This window comes from Pyxicephalus adspersus, chromosome 8, assembly GCF_032062135.1.
Source record: "Pyxicephalus adspersus chromosome 8, UCB_Pads_2.0, whole genome shotgun sequence".
Taxonomy (NCBI): Eukaryota; Metazoa; Chordata; class Amphibia; order Anura; family Pyxicephalidae; genus Pyxicephalus; species Pyxicephalus adspersus.
Window position 1 is genome coordinate 14,582,857 of NC_092865.1, and position 21,550 is coordinate 14,604,406.

The 21,550-nt window shown below is 39.5% G+C and overlaps 1 protein-coding gene across 3 annotated transcripts in view; it reads left to right on the forward strand.

Annotated features, from left to right (window-relative positions):
* PRKACB (protein kinase cAMP-activated catalytic subunit beta) overlaps window positions 1-21,550 on the forward strand; it is a 58,096-nt gene that overhangs the window by 20,754 nt on the left and 15,792 nt on the right. The window contains exons 1-3 of one of the 3 annotated variants that reach the window (XM_072419558.1): window positions 641-863; window positions 15,715-15,776; window positions 21,138-21,266. In XM_072419558.1, the coding sequence (XP_072275659.1) occupies window positions 683-863; window positions 15,715-15,776; window positions 21,138-21,266 (372 nt within the window). In that variant the 5' untranslated portion in view covers window positions 641-682. Of the gene's footprint in view, window positions 1-640; window positions 864-5,936; window positions 6,407-15,714; window positions 15,777-21,137; window positions 21,267-21,550 lie in introns of those variants that run through there. The other 2 variants (XM_072419560.1, XM_072419559.1) reach the window with 2 other exon arrangements.

The window sequence follows — 21,550 nt, forward strand, 5'->3', positions numbered from 1 at the left end:
AGGCATGGTGAGGTAAAGAGTGTTTGTCCAAGTGGGCTGCATGCTGAGAGTATTTCACAATATTAAAAGCCAACCAAGGATACCAGGTACACCTTGTACCAAGGATTGTTGTCCTTTTAGGAAGTAAAGATAAAAAAATTAGGCATCTCACTTTTCAAACAGAGCTCCACCCAGTGTGGAAATGAAGCATTTTCCCTGAAAGGTGGAGTCAGGCCATTGTGCGACATTCCCTCTGAACTCATCCCTTTGTCACAGATATGTGGCTAGGATACCTAATAACATAACTACAGATTCATAACCCCTGGGGGCATCAATGACCTATGGGAGAGCTTGCAGCTTTGTCATATGAGAGCATTTTTCTATTTGGAGAGCTGCAGAAAAGTTCTAAACGATTTTAGTCCTTTCTGCTAGAGTAAGGTAACAAAATTTACCAATTGTCTTTTTGTTTTTTTTGTAAGAAAGCCACTTCAAAACCAGCGAGATAAATGCAGCACAAGCAAAGCTGAAATAAGCCTGCAGCAAGAAAGTTCTCTAGAGGAGCCAGTAGCAATCGTGGTGGTTTTGTGCACACAGACAAACAGGAAGTACAAGACGCTTTTTGCTCTGCAGGGGTTTTTTTTTCCACCCCTTGTCTTAAGTTATTAAGCTGTTTTAGCCACTTTCCCAAAAACTGCCTGTATGTATGGCATCGTACAACGAAAGCCTTCAGGCCACCAGCACCTCGACAGCCCTGCAGAAGTTAGAGGGCTTTGCCAACAGATTGTTCCATCGAAATGGTAAACACGGCACACAAGAACCGAGGGCGGCCCTGGAACAAGAGGGCCAGCTGGTTTCTGAAAGCACCTTGCAGTGGGACAGAACAAGTAAGTTTCCTGCTAAACCAGCAGCTGCGTGAGACGAAGCATGTTGCTGCAACTGAACTTTCTATTGGTGTCTAATATGATTTTTTTAGTTTGTATTTATCGAGTTGAAATGACAGCACTGTCATGCATACCTGTTTGCTAAGCACACCAAGCCACTAAAGCCAAAAATATGGTATCTTGGTAATTGCATTGGATTAATAACCTGTGACAATAGCATTTAGTATACAATTTTTGTTTTGCCTTTTTATTTTTTCCACAGTTACCAAACTGATTTAGGATGGATTGTCGTATTAATGTGAGAATAGGCCATTCAGATTTTTTTTGTAGCTGCTTAGAGTGGTTTTTAGGCTTCAATGTCCTTGTCACTTTTATATCAGGTTCATCTAACCCCCACCTTGGGTGTCATGTGCATTTATTCTGACAATGGTAACTTGTCCCTTTCTGGATGGAGTGCAGTCACCACTGACCAACCACAAAAAAAAGTGATTGATGGCAGCCAGAATTCAAGCATTTACCATGGGAAATGTGGTCTGATTGTGCACCCATGTCTTATTTATATATATATATATATATATATATATATATATATATATATATATATAGTTTTTTATATATTAATATATTATATATTTATTCTATTAGGGATCTAGCTGTATGGGTCTTGGATGTACAATATGATTTTTAATGTGAGGAGTCTTTGTTTAGTCACCTTGCATTTGCCAAACAGATGTAAAAAAAATATCAATTGGAAATGTTCACAATAGTGTGTTGTAGGGTCTAATAATAAATATTTTATAGTAATCCGTGCGTAACCCATTCCACATATTGAGTTTCTAGTGCACAAAAATATATTTATTATTGTTTTTTGCTGCACTTTGGTTTTGTTAGTTATTTTCCACGTATACAAAAGACAATTTCTCGGCATGCAAATAGTGTCCTGGCTGATATTTGAACATGAGACTCTGCACTGCAAGGCAAGGTGCTAGCCTAGTGTTTCTCAACCAGGGTTCCTTCAGAAGTTGCTTGGGGGTTCCATGAGCAATGAGCAGTTTGTGTCTCAGACCAGTTTAGGTGACACCAATGATCTTTTTGGCTATCTGTAAGGGTGACATTCTTCCCACTGATCACCACAATATAGTAAGTTGTGAATATAAAAATTATAGTAAGGGTTCCCCAAGACAAGACCTGAAAGTTTTGTTTCAAGGCTTTCCTATAGTAAAATGTTAAGAATAGCTGTGCACCTTATTGCTAGATTAGAAAAGTAAAAATGATTGCTATGGAGAACCTCTGTAGAGGTGCGGCCATACCCAACCACAACTCTTAACGTGCTGGAATATCATCACAATTTATTGAAATGTTTGTAGCACCAGGACCTGACACAACTTTTCTTACTTTGAAAGTCCACTTTGTGGCAAAGAACTTCCCTTTTCTAATATGAAAAGGAAATCATGGAGTAACTCGTGAGATCCTCCAACTCATACCATAACATTCACTTCAGTTGTTCTCTATCACTTCTAAAAATGTTCCTAAAATGTGTACACATTTTTTAGCAGCATTTACATCTAAAACATAATTAGCTTTCAGAAAAAGATGTGGTGTTTTTTGTATAGAAAAGATAAAATTTGTAAGAATGCCCAAAAGAAACAAAAATGCCAAACAAAACAAAAAATTTACACATACATCTAAATTGGTATCTCCATTTTTTCCTTAAAGCAGAAGTAAAGTTCCACTTTTAAAAATACACAATCAGGCCGCCCATTATTGCAGAAAGGGGCAGGCGATGTCTCTTCTGCGATATCCTCTATATTGATCCAGTTATCTGTCAGGTGGCCATGTGCTGCTTCAGCTTTGGTTGCCTGTATACTCTGCAATCCTGACATCCCTTGCGCGTGCTGGGAATAAATGAACTCCAGGACGTCATCCTGGCCCAGCCAATTAAAATGACTGAAGTCTTCAGTAAGAAAAAAAAAAAAAAAAAAAGATTGCAGCACCCTGCCTGGCAATCAGAATAGGTGAGTATGGTGGGTATAGTTTAATGTAGTGATCCGTGAGAAAATGTTGGTGGTCCACAGAAAAATTTGGACATTTGCAATTTATTTTTATACTTTAATATTAATAAAACAAAAAATGTCCAAAAAAAGGCTATTTTGTGAATGTCAATTTTTGCCTTTATATTGCACTAAATTCACGAACTGTACTAGAGACTGAAAAACAAGGGAGGTCAGTGTAGTTTTAAGTTGTATGATGCAACCGTTACCGAGCTGTATGCTTCACTATTGTTTCCACCATTACAGCAATCACCTCCGCCAATACCGATTCTCATACGATTGTTTTATTTTATTTTTTATTTCTCAGATGCTCTTTTAGGTATTTATGACCTTAACTGTGTATTTTCTTTAACTGGTATATTTAGTGCCATCAAATAGTTTGAGTTTGATAACTTATCATTTCTTGTTTGGTCTTAGATTGGAATGAAATAAACCCATTATGAGTGAGAAAAAGCAATCAAATATTTTGTATTTCTTACCAAAGATAATACAACTAATGATATTAGTAATACTTAAAGAGGAACTAAACTAAAAAAAATTCACTTACCTTCGATCCCGCAGAGCAGTTGATCGGTCCGGAGGTCTCTTACATCGGGTCCCGCGTCGCCTCAGCATCTGTCTTCGGGCCGACACTCTGGGCGCCGTCATCTTCTTCCGGGTTCTTCTTCCTACTTCACTCCACCCAGGCGCGAGATCGGGTGACGTAGAAGGGAAAGAAGTAGAAAGTAGAAGTAGAAAGAGCCTCCCAGGGTGCGTGACGTAGGTATCCTGGGAGGCTGTGCGCTCCTATTCATTCTCCATCGCATTAGGGGGCGGTGCTGCACCCCCCCCCCCCTTTTTTTTTAAGGGTGTTGCACAGAATTTTTACCTTTTTTGTAAAGTGAAAATTCTGAGTTTAGGTACGCTTTAACTTAACTGTCAGCTGATGAATGAATCTGATCCTCCACAGTCTTTGTCAGGCACCATTAGGAAGATCATTATTTTAAAAATGTATTTTACTTAAAAAAAAAAAAAAAAAATCATATTAATGGTCAGCGGGATTTAAAATGATGAAGTGGTCCATGAGGTCCGAAAGGTTGGCGACCAATGGTTAAATGTAATAATAGAGCTACGAAACTTGAGCTTACTGTATAAATTTCTACTCCAGGCTTCTTTTGGTGCTCTTTACAAAGCCTAGGCATAAGGTTGTATGGTCTAAACTAAGATGAGCTTTCCTTTTATTAGAGAGCATGTGACAATATCCCGAGGCTTTTGTCCACTAATCAGTTTAGGGGATTTACACTTTAGGCAGTGCTGAACCCTGTTAATTACAGAACTGAGTGAACAAATGTGTGTGAGTTCTTTATGATCCGATAACTTAGAGGAAATCAAGCTTTATCTGCTGTGCATTTCTTTATCTAACATGAGTGCTCTTGAAATCCTTTGTCACTTAATAAGTGTTGTAGTAGACACAGGATTAGTTGTCATCAAAGTACTCACATCTGGAATAGGGTATTTGGTCTTTGAGTGTCTTGCAGATTGTGCTGCGCAAAAAAAAAAAAAAAAAAAAAAAAAAAAAAAGGCCAAAAACTAGGTTATTAGTAATAAAAAGACATTACTTGTCCCAGATGCACTGTGTAAAGCCTCCCTCCCTCGGGATATATACAGACAGAGCTTGTTTTGGCATTCTTAGTGTAAAAGTAATTTTGGACAGGCAGAACGTGCTGGGCAGGGTTTTAGTAAAAGTGTTTTCGAAGACTCAAAAATTCTGCATTAGAAACACGTGAAGGGTTTAATTGGAGGACCTGAGAGGGCTGGATCACCAGTTACCACAGGGACTATGGCTTCTCTGTACTTTATTTCCCAATCCAGTGTGCGTCAGCTGTTCTGTACATCTTTTCACAACCTCTGTGTCCCACATAGTGGCTCCCATGTACTGTGTGAGCTCCAGGCACAAAGCACTCCACAAACGTGGCATTGTCCCCGCTATTAACGCATAGTGCGATCTGCGTCAGCTAGCGCTGCAACCAAGGCTTCCCGATGATGTTTACAAACTTCTTGCTTATTACTTCAATTAGGCAAAGTAAAACGGCAAATAATATGCGTGAAATGCTGCTTGATAAAGAATAACTCCAAACAGAGAATGAAATCTGAGCGGCAGCCAGTGTCGGAATCATTGCAAGCTTGCAAAGGGCCCATTCAGATTTCCTTAAAGAGAACCTGTAGATACTTTGTGTCAAGGTAACTGGTACCCTGAGCTGCTTACTTTACAAGTAAAGTGATGAAAGGATAAAAAATAAAAGTCCTCCAATAAAAGCTCCAAATCAGTTTTGGTCAGAGCTTTTAAGTCTTAAACAATACCCTCTTCCCAGGTGCCAGAAACATTGCTGCCTGAACAGTCTTATTCTATTCCAAAAAACAAGTACATTTGTTATCCTAAACAGCAACATTTACTACTCAAGTCCATAACACACCACCACAATTTATCTCTGCACTTCTCAAAAAGTGTTCCATGGACCCCTAGGAGTCTTTCAGAGGTTGCTAAGAGTTCCATGGGCAATTCGTGCCTCTCAGGCCAATTTAACTGACACCAATGATCTTTTTAGCTATCTGCGAGATTCTTCCCTCTGGTCAGCAAGGTAAGAGCTATTCTTCCCACTGACATCTGCGGCCCTGTCCGGTGCTATGCTTGGCGCCATCTGCGGCCCTGTCCGGTGCTATGCTTGGCGCCATCTGCGGCCCTGTCCGGTGCTATGCGGCGCCATCTGCGGCCCTGTCCGGTGCTATGCTTGGCGCCATCTGCGGCCCTGTCCGGTGCTATGCTCGGCGCCATCTGCGGCCCTGTCCGGTGCTATGCTCGGCGGCACCTGCGGCGCGGTCCGGTATGATCAGCTTTTTCTTTTTTTTTTTTCTTTATTAGGTGCCCCAATATTTAAAGAGGGGGGGGGGGGTGGTTTGTAGCTACCAAAGCAATTATCATGTTATGTCACACATAGTCATGGCCGCAGGGGCAGATTTAAAGATTTGTGGGGATAACTCAGGAGGGTACAAATAAACTGATCATTCAGAGCTTACGTTGCCATAGAAACAAACAGGGCCGATTTAATAAAGGAAGCTTAACTATTTCATGGATAAGTCCTCGTCCCCCCCTTCCTTTTTTCATTTTTACATCTTGCATTCCTCTCCCCTCCAGAAGATGATTTCTGAGGTGGAGGTGTTGCTGCTTTTAACCCTATAATGCAAAATTCACACTGCACTTGCTGTAAATCATGGAACATGCAGGGTTAAATATGGGAGTGCACAGCGGCTCTGCAGGGTGGCGTGTAGCATGAATAAGCCTAGCGCTCCTGAAGATCACCAGCCTTAGCTGCTCTGAGCGCTGTAAACCAAGAGGGGGATCTTATACTATCTGCTGGGATTTAAAATTAAAAAAAAAAAAAAAAAACTCCCTGCTATGTCATTTTGTTGGTTGCACTGAGCAATATGGTGCTGCGGGCAAGATTGTCAGCATGAACGGTGAGTAGCACAGAGCCGGCCGGTTGGCATCTTCCACTGATTACTATTGTATGCTTGTGTCTTCATCTATGACTGAGGTGGGGTCTATATACCGGGTAGGCTACCAACATTTACCATCGTTTTTGATCTTTACGACTTTACGATCTTCTTTTTTTTTTTTTATTTTTTTTTTTTTTACTGCTTTAGTGTATATTTGCATGCTAAAGGAACTTTGCCTCTATGCAAATCCTCTACTGCAATTTTATAGCGAACAGATGTTTCAGTTAGTTTAATGTTACAAGACAGCAAGCTTTCATCTAGAATCAAACCGGTATTATTCTGGTTCCTTTGCAGAATCTGCAGAATTAAGAGATATGTTTTTTGTTTTTTTTACCAAGCTTTAAAAAAATTAAAAAGCGCATAGATATTATATATACACATACCATATCTTCTTGTATCTTCTTTAAATATATATTGAAATTGTTGTTCTGGAATAGCATATTATAGTATTTTATGCATTATACTACTGTTTGAAATGGGCCTCATGCACACACTGGGTTTGGTTTCCACCATATGGACATTGGCCGGCTTTAACCCTGATTGAGATAAATTGATGTCTGCTCCATCGCAGCCACCAACACACACAAGGGGTGGTGCATTTGCCGAATTCATCCATCTTCAAGCATGCAGCGCCTGGGATGCATTTGGCGTATGCTTTGCAGCCACGGTGTGCTCCACTGTGACGCCGATGGTCTCACCCAGTGTTGAAACATCCTCACATCTTACCAAGAGCCACGCTTACCACAGCCATGTGTGCCTTATATTCAGTGTTTAACCTACACAAAATCTTTTTTGTTATCAAGAACCTAAAAGTTACTTGAAGCCAGTGGAAGATTGTCGGGATTCATTCTAGGGATTTTTCATCAGGACCATTTCATGGACTGTGGAGTGGAAACTACCACCTCAGTGACCTCTTTGGAAATCTAACCATAGAAGAAGTCTGCTGGCGCGTGGGGATATGTTCACTTGCCCCCCATTGCTAGAAATAAGATTCTGAAGCAATATACCTTCTAGGAAACGTGTAATAAGTGAAATATGTAGTCTGCCAGTGCCATTCTGCAACATCTAGTTGTCTTGCCCTCATTCTTCAGAACTTTGAGTCTTGGAATTAAGACCCAATAGACCTTTCTGACTCCAGTAAAGATATATTCCTGTCCCTGGTCAAAAAAAAATACATTCCATCCTCTAGCATTTTCAGACCGGGGTTAGCATTAGCAATCCATATGTTTGCCATGACCAGGTTTTCTTAAGTCCTAACTCCAGGCTTAAAGTGGAACTAAACCCTGCTATACTCACCTGTCCCTGTTCTGTTACAGGGTGCCACCATCTTCTTCCTAGGAATGATCTTCGGCCATCTTGATTGGTTGGGCCAAGATTACCTAACTTGGACACAGAAGTCCATTCAGTCCTGGCAACAGCAGGGGAAGCCAGGACTGCCGGGTATCCTGGCAACCAACACATGCGCAGCTCAGCATTTTTGACAGGTCCATGGAGCTGGCAGGTAGGAATGGTTATTGCAGTAGGGGCATCGCCTGTCCCTTTTTACTAAAATGTCCTGCTTTTAAAAATGTTGAATCCGGCACAACTGTATGGACGGCCTACATCTGAGAGATCTGATGTGTTTATCCCTATCTAGTACACAACTGTCAAAGCCCTGTCTGCTATGGTGGGGGGACCTGGGTTTTCTCTGCTGCAGTTCAGTTTACAGGTGTTGTGCCTCCCCTAGCCTGTGACTGGACAGTGAAAGAAGAATCAGCAAATTGAAGCGTTCATCTCTCCTGTCATTCTTCTTTCCCTTATGCACAGCTGAGTGGTCTCGTTTTCTGCATCACAAGGACTGCAGGATACCGATAACAAAAAAATTGTAGACACCTTTACTGCTTACATTAAAAAAGCACCTTTATAGATGTATAATTTATATTTTGTTTTTGTCTTTATATCCCCTTTAATGTTCAGCTTTATACAATGTGAAGGTTAAGTACCTCACCTGACTGATATATTGAAGCAGAACTTCATAGTTCTAGAAGTTTTCATATATATATGTTTGTCTATTTCCACTTCCCCATTGTGACAGTAGCGGTGGAAACTATTATATAATAAATGCATTCATAAACTGGCCAACATAATTGCTTGTCCTGCTGTGTGATACCTGTGTGGATTTCAGTCAGGTGGGGGGAAAGGGGTTCTGTATGCCAAAATTATTGGCAGATTAGGTCTAAAATGAGCTAATCTGTCTGATCACAAAAGCTGAACAGCAAGCACTACAGCCTGGAAGCTCTGATGTCATAAATAATTCATAGTTCAGTTATACATCTCCACCATGTTCCACAGTCCTGCCAGAAGACAATTTCCACATGTGTTTTATGTTAACTTACAACCCATTCCCCAAAGCTTTTCAGAGCACATATGACCATACACGCGAGCCTTGTCCCCAGAGGGTTAGTGCCTGCCATCATCATATACATGCCACAGCCTATTTTATATTGTAATGGTATTTTATATATTTATAATGTATGCTAGGTAATAGGTGTATGTTTTTTACTTCCAGGTAATTATTGGCTTGCACGGTAATCGGGGTGCTCCCCTTCATAATGAATAAGTTTGCTTTTCTCTCCAGAAGGCCATCGCCTTGGTTTTGTAAGCATTATACAGGGTCAGCTTGTTCAGATGTCAGTCTTCTAAATCCAATGCCTTTCCAGGGTTTGGGTTTGTTCTCATCCTTCACATGCAGCCTTGACCTACTGCAGAGTTATAATGAAAAGCCTAAATGGTCAGTGGATGTGGATTTGCTTCTTTAATAAAATCTTAGATCATATCCTTTGACTAGCGCTCACTAGCTGCTTGTTCAATGCATTCTGATATTCAGCCATCTTGATTGGCCAGGTCGGGAGGACACCCAGATACAAGAGAGTTCATTCAGTCCGGGCAGATGCAAGAGAAGCTGCGATTGCTGGCTATCCCTGGCACCAAACTTGAAAGCTGGTTGGCGGTCAGGCAGGTAAGAATGCTTTTTTCACAAGGGACATTGCCTGTTCCCTTTGCAATAAACACCTGTCTGATTGCCAATTTTCAAAGTGGGACTTTTAGTTCCATTTTAATTGAAGCTGCTTGTACTAAATTCTCGTTTAGGAATCCTAGCTGTCAGTCTTGAAGCTTCAATGCTGGATGGCTTACCCAGAACATAAAGACAAGTAGTTCTGACACTTGTACAGCGTGCTTGTTCAGGGTCTGCGACTAAATAACACCGATATTATTGAAGACAGACGCAGCCAGGCATCCAGCATTTTTTTAGAAGGTGGCCTGCAAGGGCAGCCCCCCAAGTTGCTCTGATTCTAAAGTATTCTTCAGTTTAGTGATGGTGGAAGCTGAACGCTTGCCAGGTGTAAGTAACACAATGTCCCTTGTGAATTCAAAACTGCATCGCTATATGTATTTTTTTGTTTTTCTAATGCAAGCAGTATAGAGCTGACCTAGTATCAGCCTTTTGCAGTCCACTGTCCAGCAAAACTCAGATTAGTAGAGGAAAAAGCGGTACAAAAAGCCAATTGGTTCATGTGTGGACAAGGGATTTGCTGATAGCAGTAGATTACAAAGTGACACGGTGTTCATTAGTGGTGGTTCTCTTTCACTGCATCAGAGTAGAAGTAATGTGGGGGCAGCTCTGGGCTGAAGAGTATTGCAATAAGAGCTTTTTATATTTTTACGGGGCTTTCACTCTTCATCAATTAAATCATGTATTGTATTTGTGTTTTGCAGTATTGTTTGGTCCTGTGTTTTTTTTTCTTTTTAATTTCAAACATAAATCCAGAATAAATATTCTTCTACTCGGTTATGTAAAAGTGGAGAGGTAGCCAGAAGCTTAACTCTGCAGAGATGGCTTATCGTGTGATTGGACAGACGATGGCATGAGCTTTTAGTGTAATGAGTTGTTTAGAAATGTCTATCTCTCTGATTATAAAAATCCAGCAAACATATTGGCTTTCCTATTAAATTAAGCTCCATCCCTACAACATTGTCTGTTGGGTTTGCCTGCCCTGATGCCTGTAGATTTTATCATCCTTGTTGGATGGGAGACGGTGGAATATTGGCACTGATCAGTTGAAATGTCATTTTATTATGAAAATATGGTGGATGTGTCTCTTTTTTCCTTGTATTTTGAGCAATCTGCTGTCACTTTGACCCTTTTTCCTATTCCAGAGACATTAATGTCTGAACTTATTGGACAAGACCAGTGTGGTTTATTATTCCAATGGTGGCTATAAGAATGTCATTTTGACCCAATTGTATCGGTGTTCCCAAAGACTTTTGGCTTTAATATTACAATCAAGCCAGGATTGGTCACTTACAGTTTTGTTTTTTAGAATTGAGTGGGGAAAGCCGGTCTACAGATTTACCCCGCCATAATAATCAGGACCCTTCTGTTCACCACCAAGATAGATTATTAGGGTGGCCTGTAGTCATTCGGTTGGGTTCACTCTGCCTAATTTTTTTTAGCTTCTTTACAAGTTGGAGACTTCTTGGTTAGAAGGTTCACCAATATCTTATGTCTTGCTTTGTGACAATTTTTTCCGGTTTATGCATTTGTGTAAATTTACACCTGCCATGGATTTCACCCCTGTCTTGTAATATTTCTATATTTTCTTTACCTAGTTATAATACATTCTGCCAAGCTTGATTGTCATACCATGTACATTATTCTTTTCTCTTGATGTTAAAATCCTAATACCCCTGCAAAGGTGTAGAGCTATGCTCGGTCCATTTGGGAGAGAACATAAAAACTCCATTTAGATGGGGTCCCTGCTGGAAACTGAGTCCTATGTGTGAGGTCTGCAAATGCTATACGCTTATAATTTTCAAGTAGCTTAAAATGTCTAAATTTTTGTGAAGCAGTTACAGTACAATACTTTGCCAGACCTTCTATCCACATAGGATGGAAGATGCCAAAAGGCTGGAGTTTGGTGTCCGTTTTAGGACATATTTATTACATCTCTTTCAGTAAGTGAGGTGAATTAATGTCCGATGGGGGAAGAATGGAAAGGTGTAGTTGTAGCTTAAAGAAAATGTTTGATGAGAAATTTTCAGGTTTCCATTGTTAAGCTCCTTCTGATAACTTGTTTTCCCTGGCTTTTTCTGGTTTAAATACTTTGTCACTCACCCAGGAAAAGCATTGAGTAAGTTTTATAAGAGCTCCAGATCTGTATTTGTTTTGGTAACGTGTCTTCGAAAACTTGAAAGCCAAAGGTTCAAAATGATGGCCAGAGAGGTTGACCAGGGCAGTTTGTAATTTCTTATATGGTTAAGCAAGATGATTGTGAAGGTTCCATTTCAGCAGGAGGGCCAGGGCCTGTGTTTAAAAAAAGTCACTGAAGTCTTTATGAAATCGGGATGTTTTTTGAAGGTTTAGCTGATCCAAAGGCTTTCTGACGTGATCATCCCTTCATTCGTGTTATTGGGCCTGTTTCCAGCAAAGCAGCTTGCTCTCTTGTGCATTGCTGGAACTTTAGTTTATTTGACAGGCAAAAGAGCTTTCTGCTGGTGCTGGCTGGTGACTTTGAAATAAATAAGATCCCTCCTAGTGCCAAGGGACTTTTTTAAATTTAAGCTAACCTGAGTATAAACCAAGATTGCTCTTTCCTGTAATTTCTAGATTTTGGTTTATACTCGAGAATATACTGTAACCCTATTATTTGATGAATTATAATTGGTGTAGCAAAAGATCAAATGCATGGGATATTTTAAAATCCCTTGTGCAACATGCAGTGCACTATTTCTACCTTATATACAGAGTGTAAGCAACACCCAAGTGCTCCCTATTTCTTTTTGTCTTTTGTAAGCACTACCCCGCTCCTACAGACCTTTATTATTATTATTATAATTAATAAACAGGATTTATATAGCGCCAACATATTACGCGGCGCTGTACATTAAATAGGGGTTGCAAGTGACAGACAGATACAGACAGTGATACAGGAGGAGAGGACCCTGCCCCAAGAAGCTTACAATCTAGGAGGTGGGGGAATTAACACACAATAGGAGGGGAGATATGTAGTGGTGGGAAGTAGAGATGGTTTCAAGAGACCGAAAAAGATGGGTAGGCAAGTTTGAAAAAAATGGGTTTTGAGTGCTCTTTTACGTGAGCAGAACAAACTTCTAATATACTTGTCATGAGAGAGAGAAATGAAACACAAAAGATTTAAATCTGAAGAGAGGGGTGGAAATACCCATTTTTGAGTACCTAAATATATTTAACATTTTAAATTAAGTCAATGAAGGCTTATTCTACGTGGACGTTTTCCCCAGCGTTTAACCTGAGGCTTTTAAAGCCCTTGTTTCAAATCCCCATGCATTCCAATGGGCTAATCTACACCAGGACGTTTCCTTGAGGCACGTTTATGAGCTTTATCCTAAACGTTGCTTGCAACATTTAAAAAAATAAATCGCTGGGTCACAGCTGCAAAACACCTAAAAACACGGGTAAACAATTGACTTCTATGGAAGTCCCACATTTTGAGGCACTAAAAATGTAAACGCATTAAAAACACAAAAAAACATGGTATAGGCGTTTTAAAGGCAAGAAATGTTTACATGTGTTTTTAAAAATGTCCGTGTAGACCCAGCCTAATCGCATTTTAAAAATGTTGCATTTTCAGCCCATCGAGCAAAAAGACTTCCTTTTTTATGACCATGTTTTTAGTTCAGAGCGGTTTCCTGAACCTTTGTCTCTGTGTGCTGTGTAAAAATGGTTCTTCATTTACTCTTGTACTGACTGAGAATAAGAAGCTTTTACTGTATGAAGAGCTGCAAATGTCTGTTAATAATTTATATGGGGCTGCTCTTGTGTGGGAGCTCCTGATACGAGGCTGAATGTGAGTATGTGAAGCAAGATAACATGGAGCTTCCATCTTCAAGATGTCTGCACAGATGTGTTGTGGGATCTTCTGCAGATCTGTTTGAAGCTATTGTTATTTCCCTCCCCGTAACCTGATTGTGTATATACATCTATTTTTCACTTTCTCTGTCATCCAGCTACGCACATCACCTGGTTAATGGATCTGCCAGGTCCGTTTAAATTACACCAATTTTTTTTTTTTGCGATCTCTAAGGGCCACGTTCTTCTAACTGGCCAACAGTGTAAGAGGCATTCTTCCCACGGACACCAGGCTATGTATTGTGAGCTGTGGATATAATGATTATAGAAGAGGTTCCCTGAACATGAACATTATTTCAAGGGTTTTTTTTAAGGTTTGGAAGGGCTGTGTTGGATAAATACCAACCTTGGCTAGCAAAGCTATAGATTTAGCCTGCATTTGCTGCCTGAATTGGCACTTGTTTGAACAGCTCAGTGACAGCGATTCAATATGTGGGTATTTGTATACAAAGTTACATCAGGTGTTAAGGCTCTCTAAAGCTATATATAGGCACCTGGAGATTCCGGATAATTACAAATGTCCTTACTGACTTACCACAGGTACAGAGCAGTCAAAATGAACATTATAATTATGTTTGCTTTAATAAAGTTTCATTATTTTATATGTAATCCTTTGTAGAAATTTTGGGCTTCCTTAATAGTAGGCTCAGCTTGTATTGGACACATTTCAGTGTTCAGGCAAATCTGTTTGTCACCTTGATGTCACAATGGTGCAATGCCAGCATAGTCAATGAATGGGGGAACCTCTGAGTGGTACGTTTTAGTTCAGTGTTTTTCAACCAGGTTTTCTCCAGAGGTTGCTCGGGGTTCCTTGAGCAATGAGCAAGTTGTGTCTCCTGGGTCAGTTTAACTGAGACTAATTGTCTTTTTGGCTATCTGTAGAGGTTAACATTCTTCTCAATGACCACCACACTAATTATTTATATTGGGGGATCTTTAAGACCTGAATGGTGGTTAAGGTTTCCCCCCCTGTTAAAAAAAGCTGGGAGAGGCTGTATTAAAGGTCCGGCAACTTTCTCTGATTCTCTTCTCATAAGTAAGCTTTGCAAACTTTGAAAATGAAAGTGTATTGTCACCTAAAACATACCTTGGCACATTCTTTCACTTTGGTTTTCACCTTTTGGCTTTATTTCCCTAAAGGTTGTTAGATGTTTGTTCACATCTCCTTTAATTTCTTTCTATTTCTTACAATGTTTTAGTGAATGTTTTAAAGTGCCTTTACTGCTGATACAGGAAGTGTAAATATTTTAGTGTGTATGATCTGGGCACAGGTTCACTTTAAATAGATATATCTTGGCACTGATCAAAGAAAACTGTATAAATATTTGGTGTTTTATGTAAAATACCTTCTTGTTACCCTAAAGCCTTGTCTCTGTTAGCATGAAAAATTCTCAGTTTACAAACACATTAAAAACACCTTTTACATTCAGATGCAAAGGAAGGCGTTCCACTTCCTCTTTGGGTTGGAATCGTAGAAATTAGAAGTGGAAAATCTGACACGGAAATTGTGTGTTCTAGGAAGTGTTTGCAGAAAATGGTCATAATGACCAAGCCCCCTGTTTTTTGTCGACATCATTGGCGTCTGCAAAAGCCTTGTCATAAACTCTACTAAGCTCTTCTACAGCCTGTATTAAAAAAAAAACTTCCCATTTGGCATATCATCATTGTAGAAAGGCAGGTGATGTCTCATCTGCAATAATCCCTCTTACCTGCCTGATTTCTCAGTGGAGCTGTCACAAAACCTGAGCTGCGTATGCATAGCTTGGCTTTGGTTGCAAGGATACCTGACAATCCCTGCTTTTCCCCTGAGCTTACTGGGAGTGAAATGACTACTGGCCTGGCCAATCAGGATGGCCGAAGATGACAACACCCTACAGTGGAATGGAGAAAGTGGAGTATAGTGGGATTTAATTTATTATTTTAATACCATACTATGTGAGGTTTTGTAGCAATTGTCTAAAGGAAGATACAGGAAACATATGGGTATTTTTGGGTGATAGCCCACAAAACATGATGGGCTGAAAGCACCATAAGAACACTTATTTTCAGTACCAAAGCAGTTTGTGGGTGCTTCATGAACGCTCGGTGAGGTTACTCCCAAGTATTTCGGTGGTTTTTTGTGCCCCATTTCATAGCTTTGGTGTGTCCAGGTGTAAATAAAAGTGAATGAAGAATCCTGGCACGTAAGACAGCTTTTACCTTTATGACAGTAAAAATATGAGAATGGATTTGATCCAGATACTTCTATCAAACTTTTTTTTTTTTTTTATTAGGGCACAGTTTGTATTTCAGGGAAAAATTGTGCCTAATGTATAATTTTTTTTTCTTTTTTCTCCTACAGTGAAAGAGTTTCTAGCCAAAGCCAAAGAAGACTTTTTACGAAAATGGGAAAGTCCGCCCCAGGTGAGAAGTTCTGATTTATATAAGTTTCACATATTTAGCAGCATGTGGCAACAATCTAGTCAGAACTGTTAACATCTAATTCCTCATTCCCCACAACTAGCCCAGCTCTCTGAATTGTTACTGCTGGGACCTTTGTAATACCTTTGTAATATAAAGCAAACTTATGTTTTTCATCTTTATAAGAAGCAGAGAATGACTTGTACCTGAACCCCAGGTAGATATAAGACATAGTTTGCCGTGACTTTTAGCACTGGAAAAACAGAAAAAAATTGTTTGGCAGGTAAAACAATTTTATTTACCCACATTTTCTCTGTCTATTTAGCTGTTCCTCTCTATAAATGCTGCTCCCCTTACAGCACATAACTAGCATTCCCTTCACACCCTTGTCCTGCTGTTTAGATTGGGGCAGAAAGAAAATACCCTATTACCAGTATTCTCCCCAGCCCCTTTTAGCTGGGGGCACCAAATAGCATTTTTTAATAATCAGCCAGCTGTTTTTGGGAGGTTACTGAAGATTTGGGTCACAATACAGCCTGCCACCCACCTATAAATTCTTCCCACCCGGCTTAAAAAAATTTCTGGCTTCAACATGGCTTTACTTTTGAGAATAGAGGAGTAACTTTCTCTTCTACCTCACCTGTGACAATGCTTAGTAGTTACCCCTCTGTGCTCACATGGGGTTGATGAAGCTGACTTGTGTAAGCTCAATGTGGAGCTTCATTTCTCACTTTTTCCAGTCAGTGTGGGGGGAGAGCAAAAATATGACATTCTTAACAAGTGTCTATACGTAGTTAAAATACATTGGTAGTTGTCTTGTGATTTATATTTTTGCACAACTAGAAAGGAAACATTTAGTTGGCTATTAGCTGCAGGCATTTGTGGTATTTCTCTTACAGACAGCAGGAAATTTAATAAGATGTGGTTTGCAAAAAAAAAAAATACTGTAGCAAGAAAATCCTGGCCTGTTTGTGGCCTTCGAGAACTGGAGTTGGACAGCCCTAATCTATAGCATCTGTATCATCTTCCATATTTGGGTCATCCTGGATCCACTTTACAGATAATTCGGGGGAGAGATGATGGGGACAGCTCTAGAGCTTCTGGTCTTTCTCTGTTTTCTGCCTTTATCTTTCATTCTTTACCTTTTGTTTAAGGTTCTCTCAAAAAATTATTTTATTTTTTTTTTTTTTTTGCCTAAATCACATTTATTGAAAGGTAAGTTGAGGGAAGTTGAACATGTGTTCTATTCAATACACTTGAAACCTGTTTTATTGTGGAGACTGACAACAGATGCTCTGCTCTCTACTTCTGTACGGATTTGTTTAATACACTGGTTAGAAAATTGTGCATAGCATGGTCTATTCTTAAAAGAAAAAAAATAATGGTAAAGTAAAATGATTGTTTACTCCAGTCAGTGGTTTCTGTAGAAATTGGGCATGATCTGCGATGACCTAAAACCTTGGATCTCCCATAATTCTTAAGCTACGTACACACTTCCAATTATTATCGTTGGAAAACGAACGACGAACGATCCTGCACGATATCTACGAACGATCGTATAGCACCGATCCTGCACATAGAGATAATGACACGATCGTTCGTAGATATTGTACACACAATAGATACGATCGTTTGAGCGATAGAGGAACTATGTGCACGACAGGAAAGTGAACGAACGTTCGTTCATTACGCATGCTCAGATCATGGACGATCAACGAACGACCGTACACACGAACGATGTTCAACGATCGTCGTCCAATCCGATCCGCCGGTCCGGTCGTTCGTTTCCAACGACTTTCCTCGTTCGTCGGCGTCGTTGGTTACTTTTTTACGAACGATTTTTTGCCCAATCGATCGTTCGTCATTCGTTTTGAACGATAAAAATTGGAAGTGTGTACGCACCTTTAACACCAGGATGACAGTTTTCCTTTCAACTATCTCACAATTGTCTAGCATTCTAGCCAATGCATATATCTATAATCATTCTTTTGCAGTAATGTTCTGTTTGCTCTTCTTTTGATCAGACTAGGTAAGTAGAATTTGAGCTTCTTCACCAGATAATGAAAAGCTGATCATATGACATTCTCTGTCCACCCAGCTTTTTGTAGGTAATGCAAGTCCTAAATTGCCTGCACTTTAAAAAATTCTTGGGGTTTCTGGACTTCTAATCCTCCAACTGGTGCAAATGGGATTTCTGTTTTTTACCCTTAAAGATAAACTGTGCAAATGCTATTAGTTTATTTTCAAAGATCCCCACGTAAGCAATTTTTTGTTTGCCCTCTGTTCATTCATTGAGGCAAAGGAAAGTCTATTATATGCTGCAAGGTGCTATAGTCATAGTTCACACAGAGATTCAAATGCTGCTCCATACACAGTAGTAGCATGTAAATCCATGAGCTCCCTGCACTTAATACAGCTAAAATTAAACAAAATTAGGTGTATGCAGGTTAGGGGAGTAGTATGTTTTTATTTTTTTTTTTATAATCCCTTCCCAACAGTATTCTGCCCGGTAGAAGATGGCACATCAGTACTGTGTGCTCATCTAACACATTTTAGGATTCCTGAATGGTGGCCCAGTCACAGGTCAGAGTGTGTCCTACATATGGCTTCACCACCACAAAGTCTTCAAAAAGGTCATGGGCAGTCCTGCAATAGGCTTAGGCTAACCAGATCACAGAACTCTATGTACATAATCAAAATCATGTACAGATGCAAATCATTTTCAGGTGAAGCTGTTCATATGTTTAGTTGTATGTCTGCAGAACCCAGAGAAGCTGCTTAATTAAAACGGAGCAAAGGAGAATCCGATTCTTCCAGAGCAAGTAAAAGGATTGCTATGAAAATAATGCAGACAGTTTGTTGGTCAGAAGCCCTTCCTTCAGGTTTTTAGAAGCATTAATGTGTAAAAATGGCCATTCAGACAGAAAACTTCCTTGATATATACTTTCAAGCAGTAAATGAGCTTTACACAACCCCTTACTAACCCCTTAGCTGCAGGCACCTTAAAGCAATTCATCCTCAAATTTTTACAGATATTTGGTAAAATAGTTTAGATTAGCCACTCGGCAAACTGCTTACTCCTCCTTAGTGTTTTGCGTTGTGTTTACATTGGATATTAGAATGCTACCAAGTCACTATTGGGAAATACCTATTGGTAGGGCATTTTACACAATGCTGAATAAAGGAGCCTCTTGTTGGTAAATGGAACCTGAAAATTATTTTTATGGTTCAAATCTAATGGCTGCAATGAAGTGGCCATTGGATGTTCACAATGCAGACATTGTCACTTTGCCCTAGATAGGGTACATATTGACTAATAACCACGTGTCCCTTTTTAGAATTCTTTTTTAGGCGCCTGCAAACCTGGGGTACTCTGTTCTTCTGATACCTGAAGTTAGGCTTTACCCCTTCACAGGTAATGCCCAGATTCTTAAAGTAGCTAGGTCCCAACTCTCGGGAAGTTGGCTATGCAGTCTGCAAACAAGTTCTAAAATCTGAACAATCAACTTTTTTGTTAGTGTTTTTGACATTTGATTTATACAAAGAAAAAAAAGCCTGGAGGTAAGGAAGTTTGAAGAAATGCAATTATGTTTCAAAATGACTAAGTGATAATAGAGAGAACCAGAAATAGGAGGGAACATAATAATAGATTGGACTGTGCCATTGCGGTCATCACAGAACTCAAAGCTGCAACAGTTAAGCTGATATCTGATAAAGCAATGAGTATTATTTTGTTGCATCTTGCAAAGTCAGATAAATGTTTCTGCTTTGCTCTGTCCTCTCCTGACCACATTTATTCTGCTTTTTCTATTTGATGTATCATTGCTACAGATATACAACTTGGCCCTTCACATAGAATCATCATTACATTAATATTATTTTTGTCCTTTATTAACATTTATGTTCAAATTTACTGAACTCTAGGTTGTTAGCTGGATATGATATTTATACTGCTGCTGCTGATTGACTTTAAAAATGCTAACCGACTGAAAGTCATACTGATCTTCTGCATTTAGGAACATCAATGAATATGTAGATGGCAAGTTCTTGCTTTACTTTTTTTTTTTTTTTTTAAATTGCACGCTTGTTCTGAGTCACTGACTGAGTTCATAATCAATCCAGAGAATCAGCATTACAGCAGGAAATGGTGTGCTCGTTAGGAGGTCCACCATTGTAGCCCACAGTTTTCTTTTGTAATTGGTGTGCCCTAAAATATAGATTCAACATTTAAAAAAAAAAAAAAATTCTGAATTAAAATTCACCTTCTGACTTTAAAATTCTTGTCCTCGTTGCTGTAGTTTTCTCTAGAACCATATAAGTTCATCACACCTAACTTGTGTGGTCAGAGGAGATTCCTTTTTAGTTACTAATATATTGTTAAAAGCCTGGAGATGTTCTTTAAAGATTTGTGTTTAGGCAAGGTGTTATTGCGGTGAGTGGCGATATCCCTTCTGCAATAAGTAATACTACCTGATTGCTGTCACAAATCGCTGAGCTGCACATACCTGGTCAGATATTGGTAGATGTGTATGTGTATCGGGGATAGATATTGTGGATGACAATTGTTCCAGAATCTTACACATGTGCACACTCACCTACTCATCCGAAATATATTTCTTTATTATTATTAGAATGTACATTCAAGCAATATAAAGGACCTTTGTCTGTGTAGTGGTGGCTGGGTTCTGTTTCTTTGGCATGCTGGCAGTCTCTGCACATTTGTGTATCTAGTTTGAATACACTGTTCAGTCATCTGCTGACGCCGTTCCAGATTTGTCACAAACCTGTTAGTCAGCCTAGCTTCTGTTAGATCTTATTGCACTTCATTTCATTTACTTTCCTTGTGCCAAGTAACATTTGTGTTTTTAAAGTGCATGGTCCTATTTATTTTCATACTCCTAATTTAGATGTATGCTTTCAGACACCCGGGATGGTATCAATCTGTGACTCGCCACCACTGACTAGTTTGTAGGTATTACTGGCCTCGTAAGTCGTGATCTAAAGCAATCTTGCCACCAGTGAAGCTTTATAAGTTGCTTACTTGTTTCAGGTTCCTGGCTCACCAGGCTCACAAGTCAGGGTCAGCATGGTGAGCCTGAGCTTACACTTTTATTACAAACCATTAATAACTTTTCTGTCTGGAGAAAAAAAGTCTGCATTGATTGTATTCATAATTTAAAGGTTATTGTGTGTTTAGGTATAGTTGGCTTTGGAACATTTTTTGGTTGGAGTGAAAATGTAAGGGAGCCATGCAGATAAAGTTCAAACAGCCTGATAACATGTAGGTTTACTAAATGAAATTCTTAAATAACTTTTTTTTTTTTTTTTTTTTTTTTTTTTTTTTTTTTTTTTTGTTTCTCTCAGAATACTGCCAGCCTAGATGACTTTGAGAGGATAAAAACTTTGGGAACTGGCTCATTTGGACGAGTGATGCTGGTAAAGCACAAGGGAGCCGATCAGTATTATGCCATGAAGATTCTGGATAAACAGAAGGTGAGTCTGTCATCTGTGTGCAATACATTGGACCTGAGTGTGACTAGACACTCATGTCTACAACTGTATATCTGTACTTCGATATACAAGGCACTGTTTCTGACTACTAGCCTTCTTGAGGATGCAAAACCCTGCTTCTAGTAAGAAAACTTCCTGCACACAGTAACACATTGCAGTGCAAAGTAAAGGAATAGGCTGCAATGAGGAATGCAATATTGCTTATTACTGCCTGACTCCTTTTTGTTGATACAACTGCCTATTAAACCAAAGCAATGGGTTGCTCC